At 59.0% G+C, this 19,211-nt stretch overlaps 2 protein-coding genes across 8 annotated transcripts in view; one reads left to right on the forward strand and one right to left on the reverse strand.

Annotated features, from left to right (window-relative positions):
* Window positions 1-19,211, reverse strand: part of HDAC4 (histone deacetylase 4) — a 268,241-nt gene that overhangs the window by 158,274 nt on the left and 90,756 nt on the right. The window lies entirely within an intron of this gene.
* On the forward strand, window positions 1,637-18,575 carry LOC140696520 (uncharacterized). Of its 3 annotated transcripts, XM_072961980.1 has the most exons (7): window positions 1,637-1,736; window positions 7,610-8,023; window positions 11,485-11,654; window positions 12,022-12,145; window positions 14,018-15,706; window positions 15,934-16,891; window positions 17,173-18,575. In XM_072961980.1, the coding sequence occupies exons 5-6, from the start codon at window positions 15,191-15,193 to the stop codon at window positions 16,348-16,350; spliced, it is 933 nt and encodes a 310-aa protein (XP_072818081.1). In that variant the 5' UTR covers window positions 1,637-1,736; window positions 7,610-8,023; window positions 11,485-11,654; window positions 12,022-12,145; window positions 14,018-15,190; the 3' UTR covers window positions 16,351-16,891; window positions 17,173-18,575. The 3 variants fall into 2 exon arrangements, with proteins under 3 accessions (XP_072818081.1, XP_072818080.1, XP_072818082.1); XM_072961979.1 differs by having other exon boundaries at window positions 15,934-18,575.

The raw sequence follows: 19,211 nt of genomic DNA on the forward strand, positions 1-19,211 counted from the left end.
CCCGGCACACAGCCACCTGACCCCAGGTGACAATGGCCCTCCCCACAGGCGGAGCTGGCCCCCCCGCCCAAGCACGCCTCTCGGGAAGAAGAAATCCCAGCTACTACGAACGCTGCAGAGGCTTCACGGCGACGTGCAGCGCTTCCCTCTCGAGCTTGTGTTTTCTCGGCAAACACGGCAGGACTCTCTTATCAGGAATCTACTCGGAGGCCGGCCACAGGTGTGGTTTCAAAAACATCCTCCTCCCGAGAACCAAGGGCTCGTGCTCAGGAACAGGCCTTCTCAAAACAAAGAGAACCCACTGCCTGCCCCGAGCCCTCAAAGCCACAAAGTGCCCAGCGTCTGCTCCGCGGGCGCCTCCGGTGCAGCGAGGACAGCCCGGGGGGCCGAGGGGGTGCCGCCGGGGCAGCCACCTGCTTCCGGCCTTTGTCCCCGTTTGGGCAGTTGCCCCACTTCCACTGGCTGCAGCGGGGACACCCAGACCCCCTCTAGGTCGGGGCTGACCCCCACAGGGACGCTGTCAAGCCTGAGACGCACCAGGGCCCGACAGCCCGCACCGGGGCACCGGGCCCGCCCCAGCCCAGCACGGCCCAGGGGTCCAGGACTCAGCGGTCAGCAGGGACTCCCAGCCCCTCAGGGTGCCATGAAGGCAGCAACCATCCACGAACGTTCCCAGAAGGGCTCTGCACACGACAGCAGCTATAGAGAGCTGTGCACTCAAAAATCAGCCACAGCCGGAAACGGCACACCACAGCTCCGCAGCACTCTCTTCCTCAGGAGGCGCGTGCGGAGGGAGTACGTGGCCAAGCGGACCATAAGGGCTCTCACACGAAAGGGCCTGCGCACAGGCAGCGCTCCGCCTCCACGTGTTTGGTATGGGGCTACGGGGATGTGATCACGGAGAAGCAGCCAGACGGCAGCCCCTCCCCGAAGCCTCCAGCCTGGGGCACAGGGCTCCCGCGCTGTCCTCGCCAGCCTCAGCCAGGGACCCAGAGCCACTCTAGGTCAGCTGGTCGATTTTCAACACAAAGTTTAACCCATTGTTTCTAGCTTCTGGATTTAGAGAATAACTCCTCAAAACATGGAGTGTTTCAAATGTCATCTCACCTAAGAACAAAAGTGCTTTCCTAAAAGACAGACAAAGATCATCAAACATTTTCAAAAACCTGTACATCAAACTACAAAGCTCTCCTTGAATTCCACGCATCAACCAGCATTTTCCCCCAGCTCTTGTCTAAATTAAATCAAAGGTTTATCAAAATAATCAGGAAATATCTATTTGATTGTCATTTTTAAAATTTATCTGCCTCCTCATTCATTTCCTCTTCTTTCAAGGCGAAGGGGCGCTGAGAGCAGGCAGCCTCCAGGGACGGGCAGGGGGCCTGCCGACAGGCCGAGAGATACAGAGACCGGAGAGGTTCAGAGTTTCTCGGGGTAGAGTGTGACGTGGACAACGCGGAGTCAATGTGCCCCACGTCAAGAGTGAAGACAGTCACCAGGAAACTGAGCGAGCTTCTCCCCCCAGGTCTGACATCACAAAGAGGAGTCACAAAGCTTCAGGCGCACCTACTCTTACGAGCATCCCCCAAACACACAGGCTTTACCTCAGAACAGCCTGGGGGGCAGGGTGGGGTGGGGCGGGCCCTCGCCCTTCACCAAGAAGCACCTGAGGGCCTGGGAAAGCAGGGGTCCCGGGGGTGATGGGGTGGCCAGCCGACCCCCATCTCCTGTCACAGGTGAGGCCCCTCTCCAGGCTGGGGTGGAAAAAAGGGAACCAGATCTCTCAGGAAACTGAGAAGCAGGGCGTGACAGCAGACTTCTTTTTGCTTTTCCATCCACTGTCCACCAGGGGCAGATGAGACAGAGCAGGGAAAACGAGAGGTTCTGGGAGGAAACGGGCATCCAGCCTCGTGCAGAGAGGCCCACCGGAGGACCCCTGGGCGCGGGCACCCCGACGGGCTTGGGGCCAAGGGGTCAGGCGAGCCCCAGCAGCCCCAGCAGCCCCAGGGAACAGCAGGCAGGTGCAGATCTGCTGCCGGGAAAGCTGAGGGGGCCAGTTACTTTGGTGGCTGAGCTTAGGGCCGCTCTGCTCTAAGCGCTGCCGCTGCCGCTGCCACTGCCGCTGCCACTGCCGCTGGGGGACGTCGGTCAGGAGACACTCCTGACGTGCACACCAGCGCTCGGCTCAGCGAGAGATCAAAGGAAGCCGTCCATGCACCCGCATCACTCATACACCCAAAAAGCATGCCGACACGGAGGACAGCGGGGCGCCAGGTGCGCCGGGGCTGCGGGGCAGCTGCGGGAGGCGCCGCTCCCACGAGCCAGATCCCCAGGCAGGAGCCGCCAGCTCAGGAGGGGCTGCAGTGCCCTCTAAGGGCCGCCACCCAGCTGCACCTGCCACCCCACCACGTGCTCAGAGCCGACTTCCTAGACCAAAGGCTGGCCCATGAGGGCAACTCGAGGCACTCAAACTCGAGACGCTGCGGGTCTGGCAAGCACGTCGTAGGCGGGAAAGCCGCCGTCCACCACCGGCTGCGGTGACGAGCCAGCAGCGACGGGCTTGGCTCCTGTCCTGTGAGGTCACGAAGGCTCGGCAGAACTGGCCAAGGCCCCCCGCTCCTCAGACAAGCTCTCTCCCCATCGATGGCGTCCCGATACAACACACAGGCGGGGGGCTCCGAGAGAGCGGGTTGTTTCTATGAGGCGCCCCGGCGGCGGTGCTGTCGGCTGCCACACAGCCTCGGCAGAGCAGCGGTGCCAATGCTTTGCTGTCTGTCCCGGGTCCATGTGTCAGGGCACTGACGGATGATAAAAACAGACACGCACTGATGCTGACGGCAGCAGGAAGGGGCGGGGGGTAGCGCTCACCGAGCCAAGGGGCGGACCTGCAGCCTCCGGGACCGCGCAGTTGTCTTCCTGCGGGCGCCACCTGGGCGGGAAGGGGCGAGGTGCAAAACCCAGGGGATGCTGCATGGAAACAGCGACGCATGGAGCTACGGAAAAGGAGGAGGGCCCTTGAAAATGAGACTCGAGAGTAAGAACTAAGAATCTGGGGGCTGAGAAACTAAACACGTACACCTTAAGTAGGCTCGATACTGCTTTTAAGTCTCCTGGGAATTGAACCGAGCTCCCGGTCCCAAACAAGCAAGTTCCATTTATGCTCAAGATTTTTATAATTTATTATGCAGGCAAGTGGGGAATAACCTGCCTTTTTAAAGTCACTGGAACAGTCACTTCAGAATGTTTGGGAAGTTTAGTCTGGGGAGAGAAAGAACCTCCCTAACGCTGGGCAGGCGCGAGCCGGCCAGCCGACAGACGGCCATGGCTGCGGGCGTCACCTGCGGGCGTCACAGCCTCGCTTAAGCGGCCCGTAGCTCACACCTCGGGAAAACCCAACACAGAGTAAGGCACATGCTGCTAGGCTAGCTTTTGGCAAGGAAAATGCAAAGCGACCTTTCCTCATTGTAAAAAATGGTGACTATTTGGATTAATACAACTGATGGAAAAGAGTCTGAAGAGAAAACGTATGTGCTCTGTGTACGTATAACTGAGCCGCTTCGCTCTGTGCCTGAAACTAACGCTGTAAATCAACTACGCTTCAGGAAAAAAAGAGAAATGAGTAAAAAAATATATATATATACTAAACACACCCTAATCAGTTACATCGCTCAAAAAAAACCCTTCGAATCAAAGGACTGGGTTTATCTGACGAAGACACACAGCTCTTCACTTCTCATCAAAGTGTACCTGAAGGGAATGAGAGAGTCAGGATCCGACCGAGTAAGAAGCCGGTGTTCGGTGCTCTGTTCCCAGGCGGCCAGCGAGGCGAGGCCTATTCCGAGTCACCCACGTTTCACACGCTGGGCTCTCCGTTTCAAACGTCGCCACTTTCCGAGCGGCCCAAACACTCAACTGGACTGAACCAACCGAACCCTCGTTCGGGGTGACTGCTGACAAGGACCACTGCCACCACGGACGGGGAGGCTTCCTGACTCTGAGGCAGAGGCAGCCGTCACCCCGTCTCACAGACAGGAAGCCTGGGTGGCCGAGCTGGTGACAGGGAGTGACTGGGGGGCCAGGTCTGCACCCCTGCTCCCAGCCTCACCTCCCAGGACGCCTGTCTCCACGTCCGATGGAGTCCCGAGTGCTCCGTGCCCCACGGTTAAACTACCAGCGAGGGGAGCTGAACATCTGAACGTCTCACAGGCCCTTCAGAATGTTTGGGGATTTCAGTCTGGAGAGAGAAGGCACCGCCCCAATGCTGGGCTGTCCAGCAAGGCCAGCTCTACCACTCAGCGAAAATTCACAGCGTGACGCCAGATTCCAACAAACTGCGCACAGAAACGCTGAAAAACCACGGCTGAAACCAACCAACAAAGAAACTCGGTTCTCTCTGCAAAGCTGCAGTTTGCTTGGACATTTTCCCACGGACATTCAATTAAAACCGACTGTGGGAAAAGGGAGTCGTGGTTAGAACGCTGCAGAACCCAGCGAGGCGATGAAAAACGCCCCTCTCGCAAGAGCCTGAGAAGCCTTTCGACATGTAAGTTGGACACAGTCAGTCAGGACCCCTCAGAGGAGGGCCCCGCCGTCACCGTCAACCTGATGCGACCTCCGCAAAGAGCTCGGATGCGACAACAAACACAAAAGCAACAGAAGGACAAATTCAGCAGCCCTCAGCAAAACTAAAAACTGTTGTGCTTCTACGGACACAACCCAGAAAAGGAAAAGGCAGCTCACAGGATGGGACGGAGTATTTGCAAGCCATGCACCTGACAAAAGAGCTGTATATAGAACACAGGGAAACGCTACAGCTCACCAGTAAAGAGGCAAACCTCCCAACTTTAGAAGTGGGTGAAGGGCCCAAGAAGACGCTTCTCCAAAGAGGATACACGAAATGGCCAATAAGCCCGTAAAAAAGTACCCGACATCCTCAGTCGTCAGGGAAGCTCAAATCAAAACTGCAGTGAGAGACCACCTCACAGCCACCAGGGCGGGGAGGGTCGGAAGGTCGGACAACAGCCGCTGTGGGAGAGGATGGGGGGCATCAGAGCCCTCGCGCGCCACTGGTGGGGGACAGTCTGACGGCTCCCCAAACGGTTAAACATCAAGTCACCACGTGATCCAGAAACTCCACTGCTAGGCATACTTACACCCAAGACAGGCGAAAACGTATGTCCTGCCAAAAACCTAGGCAAGAACGCTCACAATGAGGCGTTAACGGCCGAAAAGCAGCGATCAACCAACGTCCATCAACAGGTGGACTAGCCAAGCGCGGTCTGTCCGCAGCGGAGCAACAGGAAGGGCCAAGAGTGGACACAGGCTGCCGCGCGGAGGAACCTCGAACGTGCTGAGTGGAGGAGCCAGCGCGGGAGACCGAACCCCGTCCCGTCCCGTGTAAACACAAGGCCGGAACACACACCGCAGAGACAGAAAGCGGACTGGTGGCTGCCCAGGGCTGGCGAGGGGGTGGTTACGGGCAGCAGGGTCTAACCCCGACCGCGCTGGAGGCACTCCACCCTGTGAATACGCCGAAACTGCGTGCACTCAGCGCACAGAGCTGCCACCCGCCGTCGGGGGAGAGGAAACGTGCCCCTCCCCGTCCTTGTTAGTAGCGGGGCCAGAGCCCTGTCCTTTGTCTTTCCGCCCCAGACGTCTGACCCTTTCGTCACAGTTCACTGGCAGGCCTGGGACACCATCTGCTGCTCGGGCCTCGGTCTCCCCGTGCGAGGAGGCCTGCACTGCCAGGCGCTGAGCCCGGGCTCCACCCTGCCCACCGCAAAGCCCCGTGGCCAGCCCTGGAGCATGCCCCTCTTCCAGGACGGAGTGGGCGGCCCGGGGGCCTTCTCTCCAGGTCCCTGGGGGCACCCAACCCTCCTACCTCTGAGAGCAAGCTGCCTTTTCCAGTCTCCTGTGCTGCGCTCCTGCAGGGACAGGGACGGCAGGGCTGGCCAGGTGGCCAGGGTCCCCAGGCCCAGCACAGCGCCGCGGGCGGGAGCTGAAAGGCACATGCAGAAGTGAATGGAAAGATCGCAAGAGGTCCGCTCAGCTGTCCCTTCGAGACAAACGCAGGGACAGAGCAGCAGAGCTTTGGCCGGGACACCAGCTGGGACGCTGGGCAGTAACGTTCCCAAAGATGCGAGTTGGCTGGGATCAGCCAGGTAACCAGCCCGTCAGCTTCGATGTAAACTACAGGAATGCAGAAGCAACCTTCACAGTGAGAAGAACCTCACCTGCCTACTTCAAACAAGACTAACCAAAGCAAGCAAGGAGACTGCCGGTGTCAGGACGCCCGCCCCAGCCAGCCCTGGCCCCCAGGGCTTCCTCGTGGGCATGGAGCACAGCTACTCAGGGACTCGGCAAACCACAGCCCAGGGGCCGCTCGGCAGCACGGGGTCCGGAGTCCCTGGGCCGGACTAAAGCGACCTCCTGCCTCCCAGGGCCTTCCGGGCCTGCCCTCCAAGTCACTGCCCTTCCCTCGGGTGTGACGGGACCTCAGGAGCACTGACAGCCCTTTCTGGTTACTTTTATTTTTTGATTGATGTGCAGACGGTTCACACTGTTGCGTTTCCTTGCGCAGCATAGTGATTCAGTTATAATGTATTTCATATGTAATGTATGTACTCCGTGTGATGTATATTATACCTTGTATGTGTGTGTGTGTATTTCTGCCTTTTTAAGTGAGGCCTTTCTTACAAGAAATCTTTTCAAAGAGCCATGTCCTAAAGTGATTCTGCAGCAGAACAGACCCGAGGCTCTCCCGGAAACTGTACACGTTCCCGTAACTGTGACGCCGTCCCTCTGGCCACAGGATCGCAGGGAGGAAACCAGCGAGGCGCAGGGGGAGCCGGCATCACCCCGCTTACCGAGGTCCGGGGTGGGGAAGGGAGGAGGAGCTGGGCGGAAGCCACCCCAGCCTGCAGCCCAGACCACCCCCGACCACCAGGACGCGGCCGGCTGGCCTCCTGAGGCTGTCCCTGGCCAGCGTCCCCGCGCTGGACGCCGGGCTCCCGGCAAAGCCCCGCTGCTCTCTGCTGCTTTCCTCACATGTGGTTTGATTGACGCAAATCAAGAAGCAAGCAAGTGATTCATAATTGTCCAAGCACAGGGCGCACACAGGGATGGCAGGAGCTCAAGCCTGCTGAGTCACCGAGAAACAGCCCAGTTCCCGCAGGCACTGCTGGCCTGAACACTCACACACATGCGTACACACGGGCTCCCACAGGGCTCCAGCAGAGACAGAACAGCCAGACTCCGGCCCTGCAGCAGGCGGCCCGGCCAGGGGGACAGGAAGGGAGAGGTGGGTGGTGGCGGCGACCACCTACCCTGGGACCGGCCAGCTGTGCCTGGGTGCACGTGGGCAGGGCACACAGGGTCGTGGGCACGGGTGCCCTCGGACACTGGCTCCAACCTCAGCCCCAAGCTCCCTGGTCCTCAGTCCCACTTCCCAGCGCCTGGCCAGCTCCCCCTAAGCAGACAAAGGAGCACGTGCGAGGCTCAGAGGGCACGCAGTGCAGGGACGACGGGGCCCCGTGGAGTGTGGGGGCGGCAGCAGGGGGCCGGAGGACCACGTGGAATCATGAGGGCCCCTGGGCGCACTCCTCCACAGGTAGGGAGAGCCACAGAAGGGCCTGGCACAGGAAGCCACCCAACCACTCGTGACGGGAAGATCATGCTGGTGGCCATGCAGAGAAGGCCAGAGACAGCAGGCCAGGCGGCAGTGGCTGTGCTGGTCCGAGGAAGACGAGGGAGGCCTGGCCTACAGCACTGAGCCAGCCCCGGAGGAGGAGGAGACAGAATGAGAAGTATCTCTTAAGAGACAGCATCAAACCAGGCGTGTGGACCACGTTTGCCCTGCTCCCCGCCTCCTCTTCCCTCCCTCCCTGGTGCAGGGCTGTGGGATCATGGCTCTGGGTAACTGGACTCCAGGCCTCGAGCACAGCTGGCAGTGGGAGAAGGTACCCCCAGTTCTGGTGTCTGATCTGCAGTGCCATCCAGGAGGCCCTGATGGACCCCCCACAAGGTGAGCAATGCCCCACCCCGCCACAGGTGCCTTCCCCAAAACTGATGCAGGCGCGACGGAGAGACAAGGCCCCTCAGCTGGTGGTGAGGCTCTGAGCAGACAGATGCCTGCTCCCGGGACACGCTCCGGCTGCAGGGGTGACGGAGGAGCAAGTCCAGGGAGGGGCAGAGGGCACCCCGGCCTGACCACAAGCCTCAGAGGTGGGCCCGTGAGTGAGTGGTCAAGGCTGGGGGCCATCTTCACTCTTGAAACTTCTTTCACCAGCCCACAGAACACCCCAAACCTGACCCTTCGGGAGCCCAGCACACACGCCCCGACACGCACCCCTCTGGCACGTGGGGACACCTTCAGCAGTCAGCTCTCTGGCGCCCTTCCTGCAGCCCGGAGGCAGCAGCCCTGCCTTCCTGGGGCCCCTGTCTGCCCCTGTCTGCCTCTGTCTGCCCCTGCAGACAGCCCCTGGGACACAGCCGGGACTCAGCACTGCATCAGGCAGCCTTGGCCATTCTTCTCCGTTTGGGGCCCCCCAAATAAAAGCAGGGGTTGGTACAGCCCCCTCTGTGTTGCAGGGCTGCCCCTCTCCAGACACAGGCATGGCTGCACGTCTGCTGCCGGAGGGATGAAAGAAATCACACAGAACCTCGTCCGCCTGACTGGGGAGCAGCGAGCCCCGCGCCTGGGCTCCGAGGGCTCCCCAGGCCGCAGGCACAGCCCACTCTCCACTTCCTGGCTCCGTAGGCCTCCCGAAGGCGCAGGGTGAGGGGCTGGTGCCCAGAGGGCAGGTGGGCAGAGGATAAGGTCCCCCAAGCTGACCTGAAGAGCAGGCCCAAGCAGCCATGGGGCCAAGGCTCAGGGGCCGTGGCGGGCAGAGCGGGAGGGGGCACACCTGAGGCCTCCCACACGCTGACCTCTCCAGCTCGACTGCAACCGCCTCTGACCCCCTGGCACACCCAAAGGCGACTTTCATGATACCCTTCATGAAGTTTTATGGAACACTCCAAAGCAGAGCCCCTGTTTCAGGGCTGTTTCTGGACGCCCACTAGCCTGTGCTGACCGCTCTGCGGGTGCCGCTGGGACCACCAGGGCGGGCCTGGGCCGCTTAGCAGGCCACTGCGGCCGCAGCCGGCCGCCCCAGAGCCCTGGCCCTCGGCTCCCTCCACCCCAGGGTCCGTGGGCGGGGCCACCCGGGGCCAGGGCAGCCTGAAGTCGCTCCCAGCCTGGAGGAAACAAATAAAACAGACAGCTTCTCTCCCAGGGGCCACCTCCACACCCAGCGGCCGTGGGCTGAGGCCACCTGGAGACTGTGGGGTTCCTGAGAGATCGGTGCGCGTTCACCCCTGGCTCCAGACCGTATGTCTTCAAACCATCCACGATGGAAGGAAAAGAAAGAAAAACAGACTAGCCAGAGAGCGTCAGGCCAAGGGGCCAGGAGGGATGGGGAGGGGCCGGGAGGGGGGCTCCGTTAATTCTGAGTGAGCCCCTAGAGGCGGGGTGGGGATCCCAGGAGAGGTCCCTCACCAACCTGTATCTTCTGCAAGGCTACCAGGAGCATCTGCACTCGTTTAAAAACTGCTTGGCAATCTAACTTACAAAGAAGAAGAAAAATGCTTAATAGTCGAGACACATAAGGTACCACCTGTCAGTCAAAGTCACTTGCCAGGCTTTCTTCAACTTGCCCTCTAAGAAGGTTCTAGACCCTTCCTCAAAAGCTGCTTCCCTGCCGGTATACACGTACGCAGCACTCTTCCTCTTGAAAGGCGAGAAGGGCAAAGTGGGTGTGTGTGGCCACACACCCCCTCTGCCTGACCCCCAGGGAAAGGGGCCTGAGGTGCCTTCACAACACGGTGGCCCCCACACACCACTGCCCCCTCCAGATCTCAGAACGCTGATTGCAGAACATTTTCAAATTCAAAAGTAGCCTTTACTTGTGCAGTCCCCTATTGGACTTGCCCCTCGAAGGTGAGGCCTGCAGAGGAGATTCCAGCTCTTATGTGGTGAAAATTCCCAGTGGCTGAATAAGTGAATTATTAGTGATTCAGTGAACAGACTGTCTACCTGGCACCAAGCCACAAGCTTATACTCAATCCCTTAGCCTTACAATAAATGCAGGAGGTGGGACTTTTATACCCATCTCACAGATGAGGAAAATCGAGGCTCAAAGAAACTAAGTAATGCTCCCCATTTCTAAGCAGCGAGGCTGGGAATTGGACCCGGCCTTGCTGACTCCAAAGCCAGTCTCCCTCACTGTCCCGGCAGAAACCAGAATCCTCTGCCCAGATTGAGCAGGAGGAAGACTGCCCAACCAGAAGGTAGGGGAGTGGGCAAGCGCAGGGGGGAGTGAGCTTGAAAAAGAAACCAGATCAGCAGCAGCAAAAGCAGAAATTCTCCAGTGCAGCAGCCACTGGGCCTGACAAATGAAGGCCTCCTGTGCGCACGTGACAAGTAGGCCCCGAAATCTGCTGGGCAGCCAGGCCACAGGGGAGAAACGGGAAGGCGGAGAAGTGAAACGTCTCTGCACCCTCCCCGGAAGAGCCGTGGATGGGGCCGCGCCAGGCTGCGTAATTGAACAGAGGCGTTCATTCTGCGAATGAGAACAAGCGCCAAGCCCTCTCGCTGGGCTTCTCCGCGCCCCCTGGACTGTTTACGAATGCTTTAAATGAGGCCAAAAGCTGCGAGCACAGCACTTCTGGACTTCCCTCCGCACGTCTCAGAATCAGTAAGGCTGGTCCGTGGAGTGTGTGCCCCCCTCTCAGGAGTGTCTCCTGTGACATGAACCAAAGGGAAGGGGACCCTGGGACCCTCTCTCCAAAGTGCACGTGTCTCCACGAACTCTGGGATTCCAGGCTTGTCGGCTAAGGAGCTGGTCACATGCTGACGAACGTTCTTACAGACCCGAGACACACGCAGCTCTGCTCTGTCAGCCCTGGGAAACATGCAGGTCAAAAAACAAAACAGAACAAACCAAATCACGCCATCCCGAGGTGACTGCTTTACACTCTGCTTTGTAATTATGCTGACAGCCCCAGCGCAGGGACAAACCCGAGAGGCCAGAGAAAGCCAGCCACGGACCCCCGAACGCCTCTGTTCCAACCCTACGAGAATGTGGAGGAGGGGACCTGTCTCCGGATGAGCACGTCTAGGCCGAGCCCGCCAGTCCCCCGGAGCAGAGCCGGGCGCAGAGCACACGACAGACAACACTGGGGCCGCTCACCCCCCTCCGGCCCCCACACGGGGCACTCAGAGCAACCGCAGAGGCGGGGGAGGACACCCGCCCCGCGGGGGGCCCGCCGGCGCCTTCCTGCCGGCACACCGAGCACCTGGCTGACTTCGGAAACGTCCCCCAAGGCGCCCATTGTTATCAGTTGACCACAAGAGTCTCCCAACTCTTGTCCCTGTGTGTGCACACGTGTGTGTGTGTGTGTGTGTGTGTACCATCTTAAAGACAAAATGTGCTCTCTCTCCAGGCACGTCTTCATCCACGAGTGGTCCACGCACACGCGGCTCTGTGGCGGCGGCCAGGGGCTCAGGAAAGCACAGCCCAGAGCCCGCTCTCCGGAATCTGACGGTTCCCTGAGGCGCGGTGGGAGCAGCATCCAGGGGGACGGAGCCCGGGGAAGCACCTGCAGAGGAGCAGGTAGGGCTGGGCCTGGAGAGGCTTCTCTGGGGAGCTGAGATTTAGGTCAAAACCTGAACAAAGGGGAGTCCCCAGGGGTCCCTGAGGTCAGGAGGGAGGGATTCCCGCAGGGGGAGTGGCTGGGGAGAAGGCCCGGAGGCTGGGGGCCTGGTGGCTGCAGTCCGCGGTGCAGACACGCTGGAGCACAGTCCTCAGCCATTGTCGGGTTTGGGAGGCCACTACGGCCCAGCGAGAAGGGCCCTGACACACCTGGGCGTGTGCCACACACACACGCACGAGTTAAGGACCCGAGAGCAGACGGAGAGCCTGCATGGAACAGCCAGGGAATGTGGTCTTCGGCACCCGCTCCTCTGTTTTCACGTTCCAGGGCTGCATTTAGCTGTAAGGTTGTGTGGTTTCACCTTCATGAGGACTGAGCTGGGCAATCGGCCATTCAGAGCCCGTGGGGGCAGCACCTGGCTGCCCGGGGAGACGTGGACGGAGAGAAGCAGGTGAGACCCACAGAGCTCTGAACGAGGAGCCCTAGGAAAGGGTGCCCAACTGCACACGGGGGCCAGTGAAAGAGGAAAATGCAAAGCATCCCCTGGACTCTCGGCTGAACATCTGGGCAGGGGGCTGGGCCGAGCAGGGACAGGAGGGGCCGGGTGATGCTGCCGTGGGGACGGGGCTGTGTCAGCTGTGGAAGTGGGTGTCAGCAGCACGGCAGCACCCCTGCTGCAGGTGAGGGGCGAGTGTGGCAGGGACAGTCCGGCCACTGCAGCTCCATCTGCTGCCACCACACTCACGCAAACGTCCAAGCGCTGCAAGTGCCCCTGACGCCCATGTTCCCCGCCTTCTCACCGAGGAGGACTGGAAGGAGTCCCCTGGAGCGGCCACCGAGGACAGGGCATGGGGGACCCCGAACGTGACTTCAGGGAGCTGACAGTGAATGGGAGACAGGACACCGGCAGTAGGCGGGCTGCACTCTCAGGATGCGGCCCGAGGGTCCTAGGCTCTGACTCCTGGGTGTGAGGGCAGGAGAGAACTGGGAGCGGCGAGCCAACCCGAGGACAGAGCGTTGAGGAGCCAATGCTGGGGCCAACTGTGGCTGCTGGAAGCTCCACCAAGGGGCCCGTGTGGAGGCTGGAGATGAGCATCACAGGATGTCTCCCTGGGGAAAGAAGGGGCAGCACTCCCCACTGCCCCAGCCGCAGCTTCCTCCTGGGTAGGCCGATCAGGCGCCCTTGGGCGTCCACATCCAGAGAAGAGAGACAGGAGGCCAAAGGCAGGTGAGAGCCGAGGTCGAGGTCACGGTCACGGCTGCGCGAGGCTGGGCAGGTGCGCATAGAACAGAAGCTGGGTGGCTGCAGGATGGAGGTGGGGCCAGAGGACTTGCAGGAGTCCGGAGACACGGGGCCCCAGGCGACCTCACCTCCCAGTCTGCCCTGTCACTGCTGGGACAGTAGGGCATGGAGCGTCCGTGGCCCGAGGTCCTGCAGAATGTGGAGGAGGGAGACCCGCACCAGGGAAGGCCGGGTCCACCGTGTTTTTCAGTGAAGTGATGAGAGCATATTTAGAGGCTCAGAAGGAAAGTCAGAGACAAGAAAAATGAGAGGGTTGTCACGGCGAGAGGAGGGAACAAGACCAAAAGCAGGGAGGATGCCCACATGCCATGTGCATGTGCAATGCAGGCCCCACCCGCTCCTCTGCGGCCACCCCCAGGGCACCTAGAAGGCCCCGCACAAGGTCAGAGGGCAGGAGAGGGGGCAGAGAAAGCGTCTGGGAGTGGGGGCCGACGCTGGACCGGACAGGTGCTGAGAATGGAGAGCGAGCGCTAGGTGGGACTGGGGAGCACTGGCAGCGCACACCTGCTTGGGGAGGGGAATCAGGGAGACGATGGATTGGAACCCGGGCTGGAGTTCCGCCAGGTGAGCGGGACTGTGAAGCCGGTGGGACCAGGGCAGCTGCCCGGGAGGATGTGGAAGTCAGCTTTGGGGGAGGGAGGTGGGGGAGGAGGGAGGGAGGAGAGGAGAGGGACAGAAGGGCTGGAGGCCGGGCATGTGAAACACTGGAAACTTACACTCCTGAGAGTGTGGCCAGAGTCAGTCCTACAGCTCCTGTGCTGTGGGGAGCCTAGACTCCGAGTACAGTATCGGGCCTGCGGTGTCGCTGGGCTCACTGGCAGTGAAGGGACCCTCCAAGGAACCGGAAACCGGAAGACCTTCGCAGGCACTGCGTCTCACAGTGGAGGTTCGTGGTGACCCTGCACGGAGCCTACCGGCACCGCTTCTCCAGGGGCCTCTGCTCACCTCGTGTCGCTGGGTCACACTTTGATCATTCTTGCACTATTTCAAACTTTTTCATCGTTACGATGTCTGTTACAGGGACCTGACTCGCCGAGGGCACAGAGGCGGTTAGTGCTGCTTAGCCACGTAGCATCATTCAATTAAGGTCTGCACGTTGTTTGATTAGAGGGAGGCCGTGGCCTCGGTGAGTACCCGGCGGTGCTGGGCTCAGGATGCGGGTTCCGGGCGCCATCGGGGACCCCCCGAGGGGTGATGGTATCCCACTGAGGCACCGACAGCAGGTCCCTGAAAGAGCACGTGGAAGTCCTGCCTGAAGAGAAGCATCTTTCCTTTCAACCCCTGCGTTTCCCACATGTCAGGACCAACCACACATGAGCTCCCAGCCAAGGCAAGCGAACACACAAGGAAATAACTGAAAGACAGCAACAACATCAAAGGGCAGGGCAGGCAGCTCAGGCGCTTGTGTTACTGGAAACAGAATACAGAATCACCACTTCCGAAATTTAAAGACACATTGTGTGTTTTATCCACCTGTGTGCATTTTTCTTATGTTGATTTGAGTTAATGAAAAATTTACTAAGATGACTGAAACAAATCAAGAAATGAAAAAAGAGGAAGTTACAAAACTGTCAAAATGAATCATTCTGGCAAATGAACAAAATAGACTTTCAAAAATAAAATTGATGAATTAAAAAAATCTCATTGATGAATTTTAAAAATGGATGGTGAAAGCATTAGATCCTATACAAAACCAAAAGGAAAATTAGGTGAGTTAGAGGACAATTATGAAGAAGTTAATTGAAGAGACGGAGGCAAAATTAAGAGCTGAAAATATAAAGAAAGTTGAAAAACCAGGAGGAGTGAAATGAGAAGGTGTCACGTCTGTCTACTCGGGGCCCCGGGGTCGGGGGGGGAGGAAGAAGGAAGCCCCGTCTTTCTGCTCTGCCTCAGGCTGAACGGGGCTCAGGGCCAGCACAGGCAGACGAGGAAACATAGCAGCAGCACGAGGAAGGCGGCAGCACCCTTGGCACCACGGTTCACACAAACCCTGAAGACCTACGGAAAAACTGTTAGGAGTGGCAAGGTTTTAGGAAAGTGGCTGGACGTCAAAATAAAACACAGAACCAACTGCATTTCCATACAGTACTAGCAACAGAAGACTTACTTTAAATAAAAGATTACATCTATAACAAGGGAAAAACCCTAGAATCTACTGAAGAATAAATTCAACGTAACAGGTGCAAGGCCTTTATGGAGAACATTACCAAAATCTATTGGGAGACATTTAAGAAGATCCAGTCAGTGCAAAAAGCAGCGCGCAAAGAGCGGGGAAGACCCCGTACTGCCAAGACGCCAGTGCTCCCCAGATTTGTCCACGCGTTCACCGCAATACCAATCGAACTCCCACCCTGCTTTCTTCAAGGAACCTGCCCAGCGCACTCGGTCTGGGACACTCGCAGGAGGGGCAGGCAGGGAGGCACGGCAGAGCTCGGACAAGAGGAGACGGTGCCCAGCAGGCCGGGGACCGGCTCCTGCTCAGTGGAAGGCGGCAGCGGGGCCAGAAACAGCCCAGACCCGACAGATGACCGAGCGGGCAGTGGGCTGCCCTGCGGAAAGGGAGCAAAGCTTCCTGCACTACGGTTATCGAAGTGGGAAGGGAAAACGAAGCTGGCGTCTGCCCTGCACCGCACACAAACCCACAGCCTTCCACCTGAGAGACAGCTTCACCAGCTACAGGAGGAAACGTACGTCGTCACCTTTATGACCGTGAGTTTCTTGTTGCTGTTGTTTTTAATAAGCACTAACTACAAAAGGAGCGGCTTTTTTTTTGGCTTAGGCAAGTTGTAATTTCAGGGGAGCAATCTTTGCCGTCACCTTTTTGTGCTGTAACATCCACGTGTGTGTGTGCGCGCGCGCGCGTGTGTGTGTATTCCCAGACAAAGCAGGCTACCTCAAACGTTTTAAATAACGTTTTTCCTTCTTCTTTTATTCAGCCTTTACTGAATTCCCACCATGGGCCCAGCACTGTGCTGAGACAAACAAAAGGACACTTAAGAGTCAAGGAGACAGGCAGCACGCGGGGGGCAGTGGAAATAAAAGCAGAAGATACCGTGACCAGCTGCCCCCCGCACCGGCGCTGCCGAAAGGCCCCGTCCTCGCCCACTTCGACACCAGCCCGCAAGGAACTGACACAGCTCCCCAGGGTCACCCAGTCCAGGCGGGGGGCCCAGGACTCCAACCCCTGGAGGCTCTGCCCAGCCCGAGGACGCTCCCTGCGCTCACTCGGCTCCCTGCCCCCCGCGCGCAAGCCCACACTGACTCCTGCCTCGCAGACACCCTTCCCTCACACCAAGGCCCCCTCTGGGGGCTCACCGCTTGTTATTTTGAAAGTTCTTTACTCCACATTTTAGCTTTAGGTAAAGCGAATTAGAGAGCAAAGTGACGGGGCTCTGCAGCCACGGGCAACGTGTGCTGTTCTCCAACCAGAGTGCCCCAGACCGAGAAAGCTGTCAAGAGCCAGCACAAGTTCAGACTCCAAGAATCAGCTTCATCAACAGATGAATTTAATTTAAATTCTCAAATGGATCAACAAATTTTACCGAGTTTAATTCACCATTTCTTTTCCAAATGTGAGCTAACATTTTCCGAATTGTCAGATCTTACTCTCATGAGAGTCCCTGTCTTCTGAGTTAACTCCTTGACTGTAACAAAGCCAGGCCCTGGGGACGCCCAGCGCCATGACTCTGGGACACCCAGCAGCAGTGACATAGGACACACTGAAGCAGTGACGTGGAGTCACCAGCAGTAATGACAACAGGGCACACAGGGCGGGACAAAGAGCAGCCCATGGCACCTGCCTGAAGGAGCCGTCTCTGTGGGGAGTGAAACCCATGGCCCTGGGGGCCTTCAACATCACTCAGCGTTTGGAAGGACACGGGATTCGGAGGGAAGGTATTCAGAGCAAGCAGACGGACAGGCAGGCCGGGCCAGGGCGAGCTGCAGCCATGGAGGGTCGTCTACACACACGTGTGCATGCACACACACTCACACATGCATGTGCGCACGCGTGCGCACTCACGCACACACACTACGTCCCGTTACTGTGCTGTCTCTGCGTGGCCACTGGGAAGGGGAGGGGCTACAGTACTCGTTCAGCGACTATTCACCGCACAGGGAAGACTCAGGTTGAGGTTTTACTTTAAGGGTTTTATACTTTGTTTTATTTATGACAGATGAAGAAAAGCGGCTCAGAAGCCCCGCCTCGGCCTGCTGGTGTCACAGAGGACAGATACAGCCCCACATTCCAGCTGAGTGCTTCCAAGCAGAAACTCAAGTTCTAAACAAAGAAAACCCCGGCAGAACCATCCCCAGGGCCCTCCTGGACACCGTCCTCGTCCAGCTGCCTGTTCCAAGTGCCAGGGGTGTTGCAAGAAAGCCAGAAACCATGGCAAGGAACGAAGGTTTTAGGTCCTCGCTGCCTGCCAGAGCTGGGCCCGGCCGGCCAGGGCCAAGTGCAGGGCTGGGGGCCGGCCACGCTGGCCAGAGGACAGGCCCTAACAGCTGTGACACCAACCGGGTGTGCTGAAAATAGCCGGTGTTTGTTTATGTCGCCTGTGTTGAGAGAGAACCTCACAGCCCTGGCGGGGGCTGGGAGGACACTGGGGCGAGGGGTGTGGGGGACACCCACCCAATACTGAGGGCTCGAGAGAGCATCATCAGAGGCGTCTGTGGGGCCAGTGGACGGCTCGGGGAACGACGGAATTCAACCGCTCCTTTCTGGAATGGTGGCTCTGGGTGCCAACGTGCAGGAAGGCCCGGGAGGGCCCGAAGCCAGCCCACTGCCGAGACCTCGCAAAGGAAAACAGCTCTGAAGGACAACCTGCAATTAACACAGGGACAATTATCTTGCTAATTTAGGTTAATTTCTACTTCGCAGCGCTGCGTGGCAGGTGGGGGCAGTGTGGAGACATCTATGTGGGCGCTCAGCAGCTCCTTCCTCCAAGGCCACACGTTTGAAATCTCATAAGAAGATTTAAAACATCCACCAGCACCTTCCAGAAAAAGGGCCTCAGCTGCAGAGAGTCTGCCCAGCTCTGAACCCGGGCTGGGTGCCTCTGCAGGAGAACAGAGCCTTCACTCGAAGAGCTCCTCAGAACTCTGCTCCCAGAGCCCAGTTCTGCTCGGGGGGCGGGGTGCGAGGGGCCTGCTCCCCCCGCCGCGGGGCGGGCAGGCAGGTGGGCCCTGGCTCAGGGCTGTGCGGTGAGGCGCCCGGGGGCCCAGCAGCGCTGGCGGGGGCCCCCCCAGGACACCTGTGCAGGCGGCCCAGCGAGCCCCGCCAGCCGCCCGGTAAACAAAGGGCTCTGGCTGCTCTTCGGGGCGAGGACAGAACCCTGTCAGCGTTTGTTGTTTGCTCACGGAGTGACGCAAAGGCCAGCGAGGGCACCCGTGCTGAGAAGGGCAGGAGAGGATAAACACCTCCGGCCCGGAGCGCAGCAAGCGCTAAGCCAAGGAACCTGCCGGGCCGGCCTGGACCAGAGCCCGGGCCTCCGCCGGCGCAGCCCTGGGCCCCACAGGGGCTGAGAAGTACAGGCCCCCCGCCCTTATTTAAAAACCTCTTTAGTTCCAGAAGAGCAGATAACACGATCCTACCTGGACATTAAACAATGGGCCAGTCAAATAGCGTGTGCAATTCAGAACACCCCGATTTCCCTGCTGCCAGCTGTGGGGGGGGGGTAACGAGAGAGGGAAGATACTGGCTTTGTCGGCTTCTCTTTTTTCTGGAATGGGGTAGGGCGGAGGCAAGCTCCCAGGAGCCAGGGGCCATGTTTCAGGTGGATTCTGAGAGCCCAGCGGCACTCAAAGCAGAGCCCACGTAGGGCGCCCGGGAGGAAAGAGAACTCCCAACTTCAGTTGCCCTCCACACAACAGGAAGAAAGGCCCTTTGGGTGCAGTTCTACTGTGAAGACATAATAGTAACGAACAGGAGCGGCACATCCCTCGAGAAATAAAACGGGGCTGCCCGCCTGGCCCGCAGGCCCCGGGGCCGCCACCAGCCAGCCCCGGAGACGGCTTCTCCTCAGAGCTTCCTTCCCAGAGAGTGTCCAGGCGCTCCCTGGGCTGTGGACCCCCCAGTCACAGACTGGAGGCGGCTGGTTTTTAGGTTCCAGGGCCAGCCTTCTCTGGCCAGCTTTTCAGGAAAGTAAGTGTAAGCACCTTGTAAGACCCTGGGTTCCAGAAAAGCCCATTTTAGAAGTGCCACCCTGCACCCCCC

This window comes from Vicugna pacos, chromosome 5 (genome assembly GCF_048564905.1).
Source record: "Vicugna pacos chromosome 5, VicPac4, whole genome shotgun sequence".
Classification (NCBI taxonomy): Eukaryota; Metazoa; Chordata; class Mammalia; order Artiodactyla; family Camelidae; genus Vicugna; species Vicugna pacos.

Coding starts and splice junctions, on each gene's coding strand:
- LOC140696520 (XM_072961979.1), top strand. CDS start 15,191: ATGGAGAACATTACCAAAATCTATTGGGAGACATTTAAGAAGATCCAG. Junction 15,707..15,933: donor ACGTCGTCACCTTTATGACC/GTGAGTTTCTTG, acceptor TCTTTTATTCAG/CCTTTACTGAATTCCCACCA.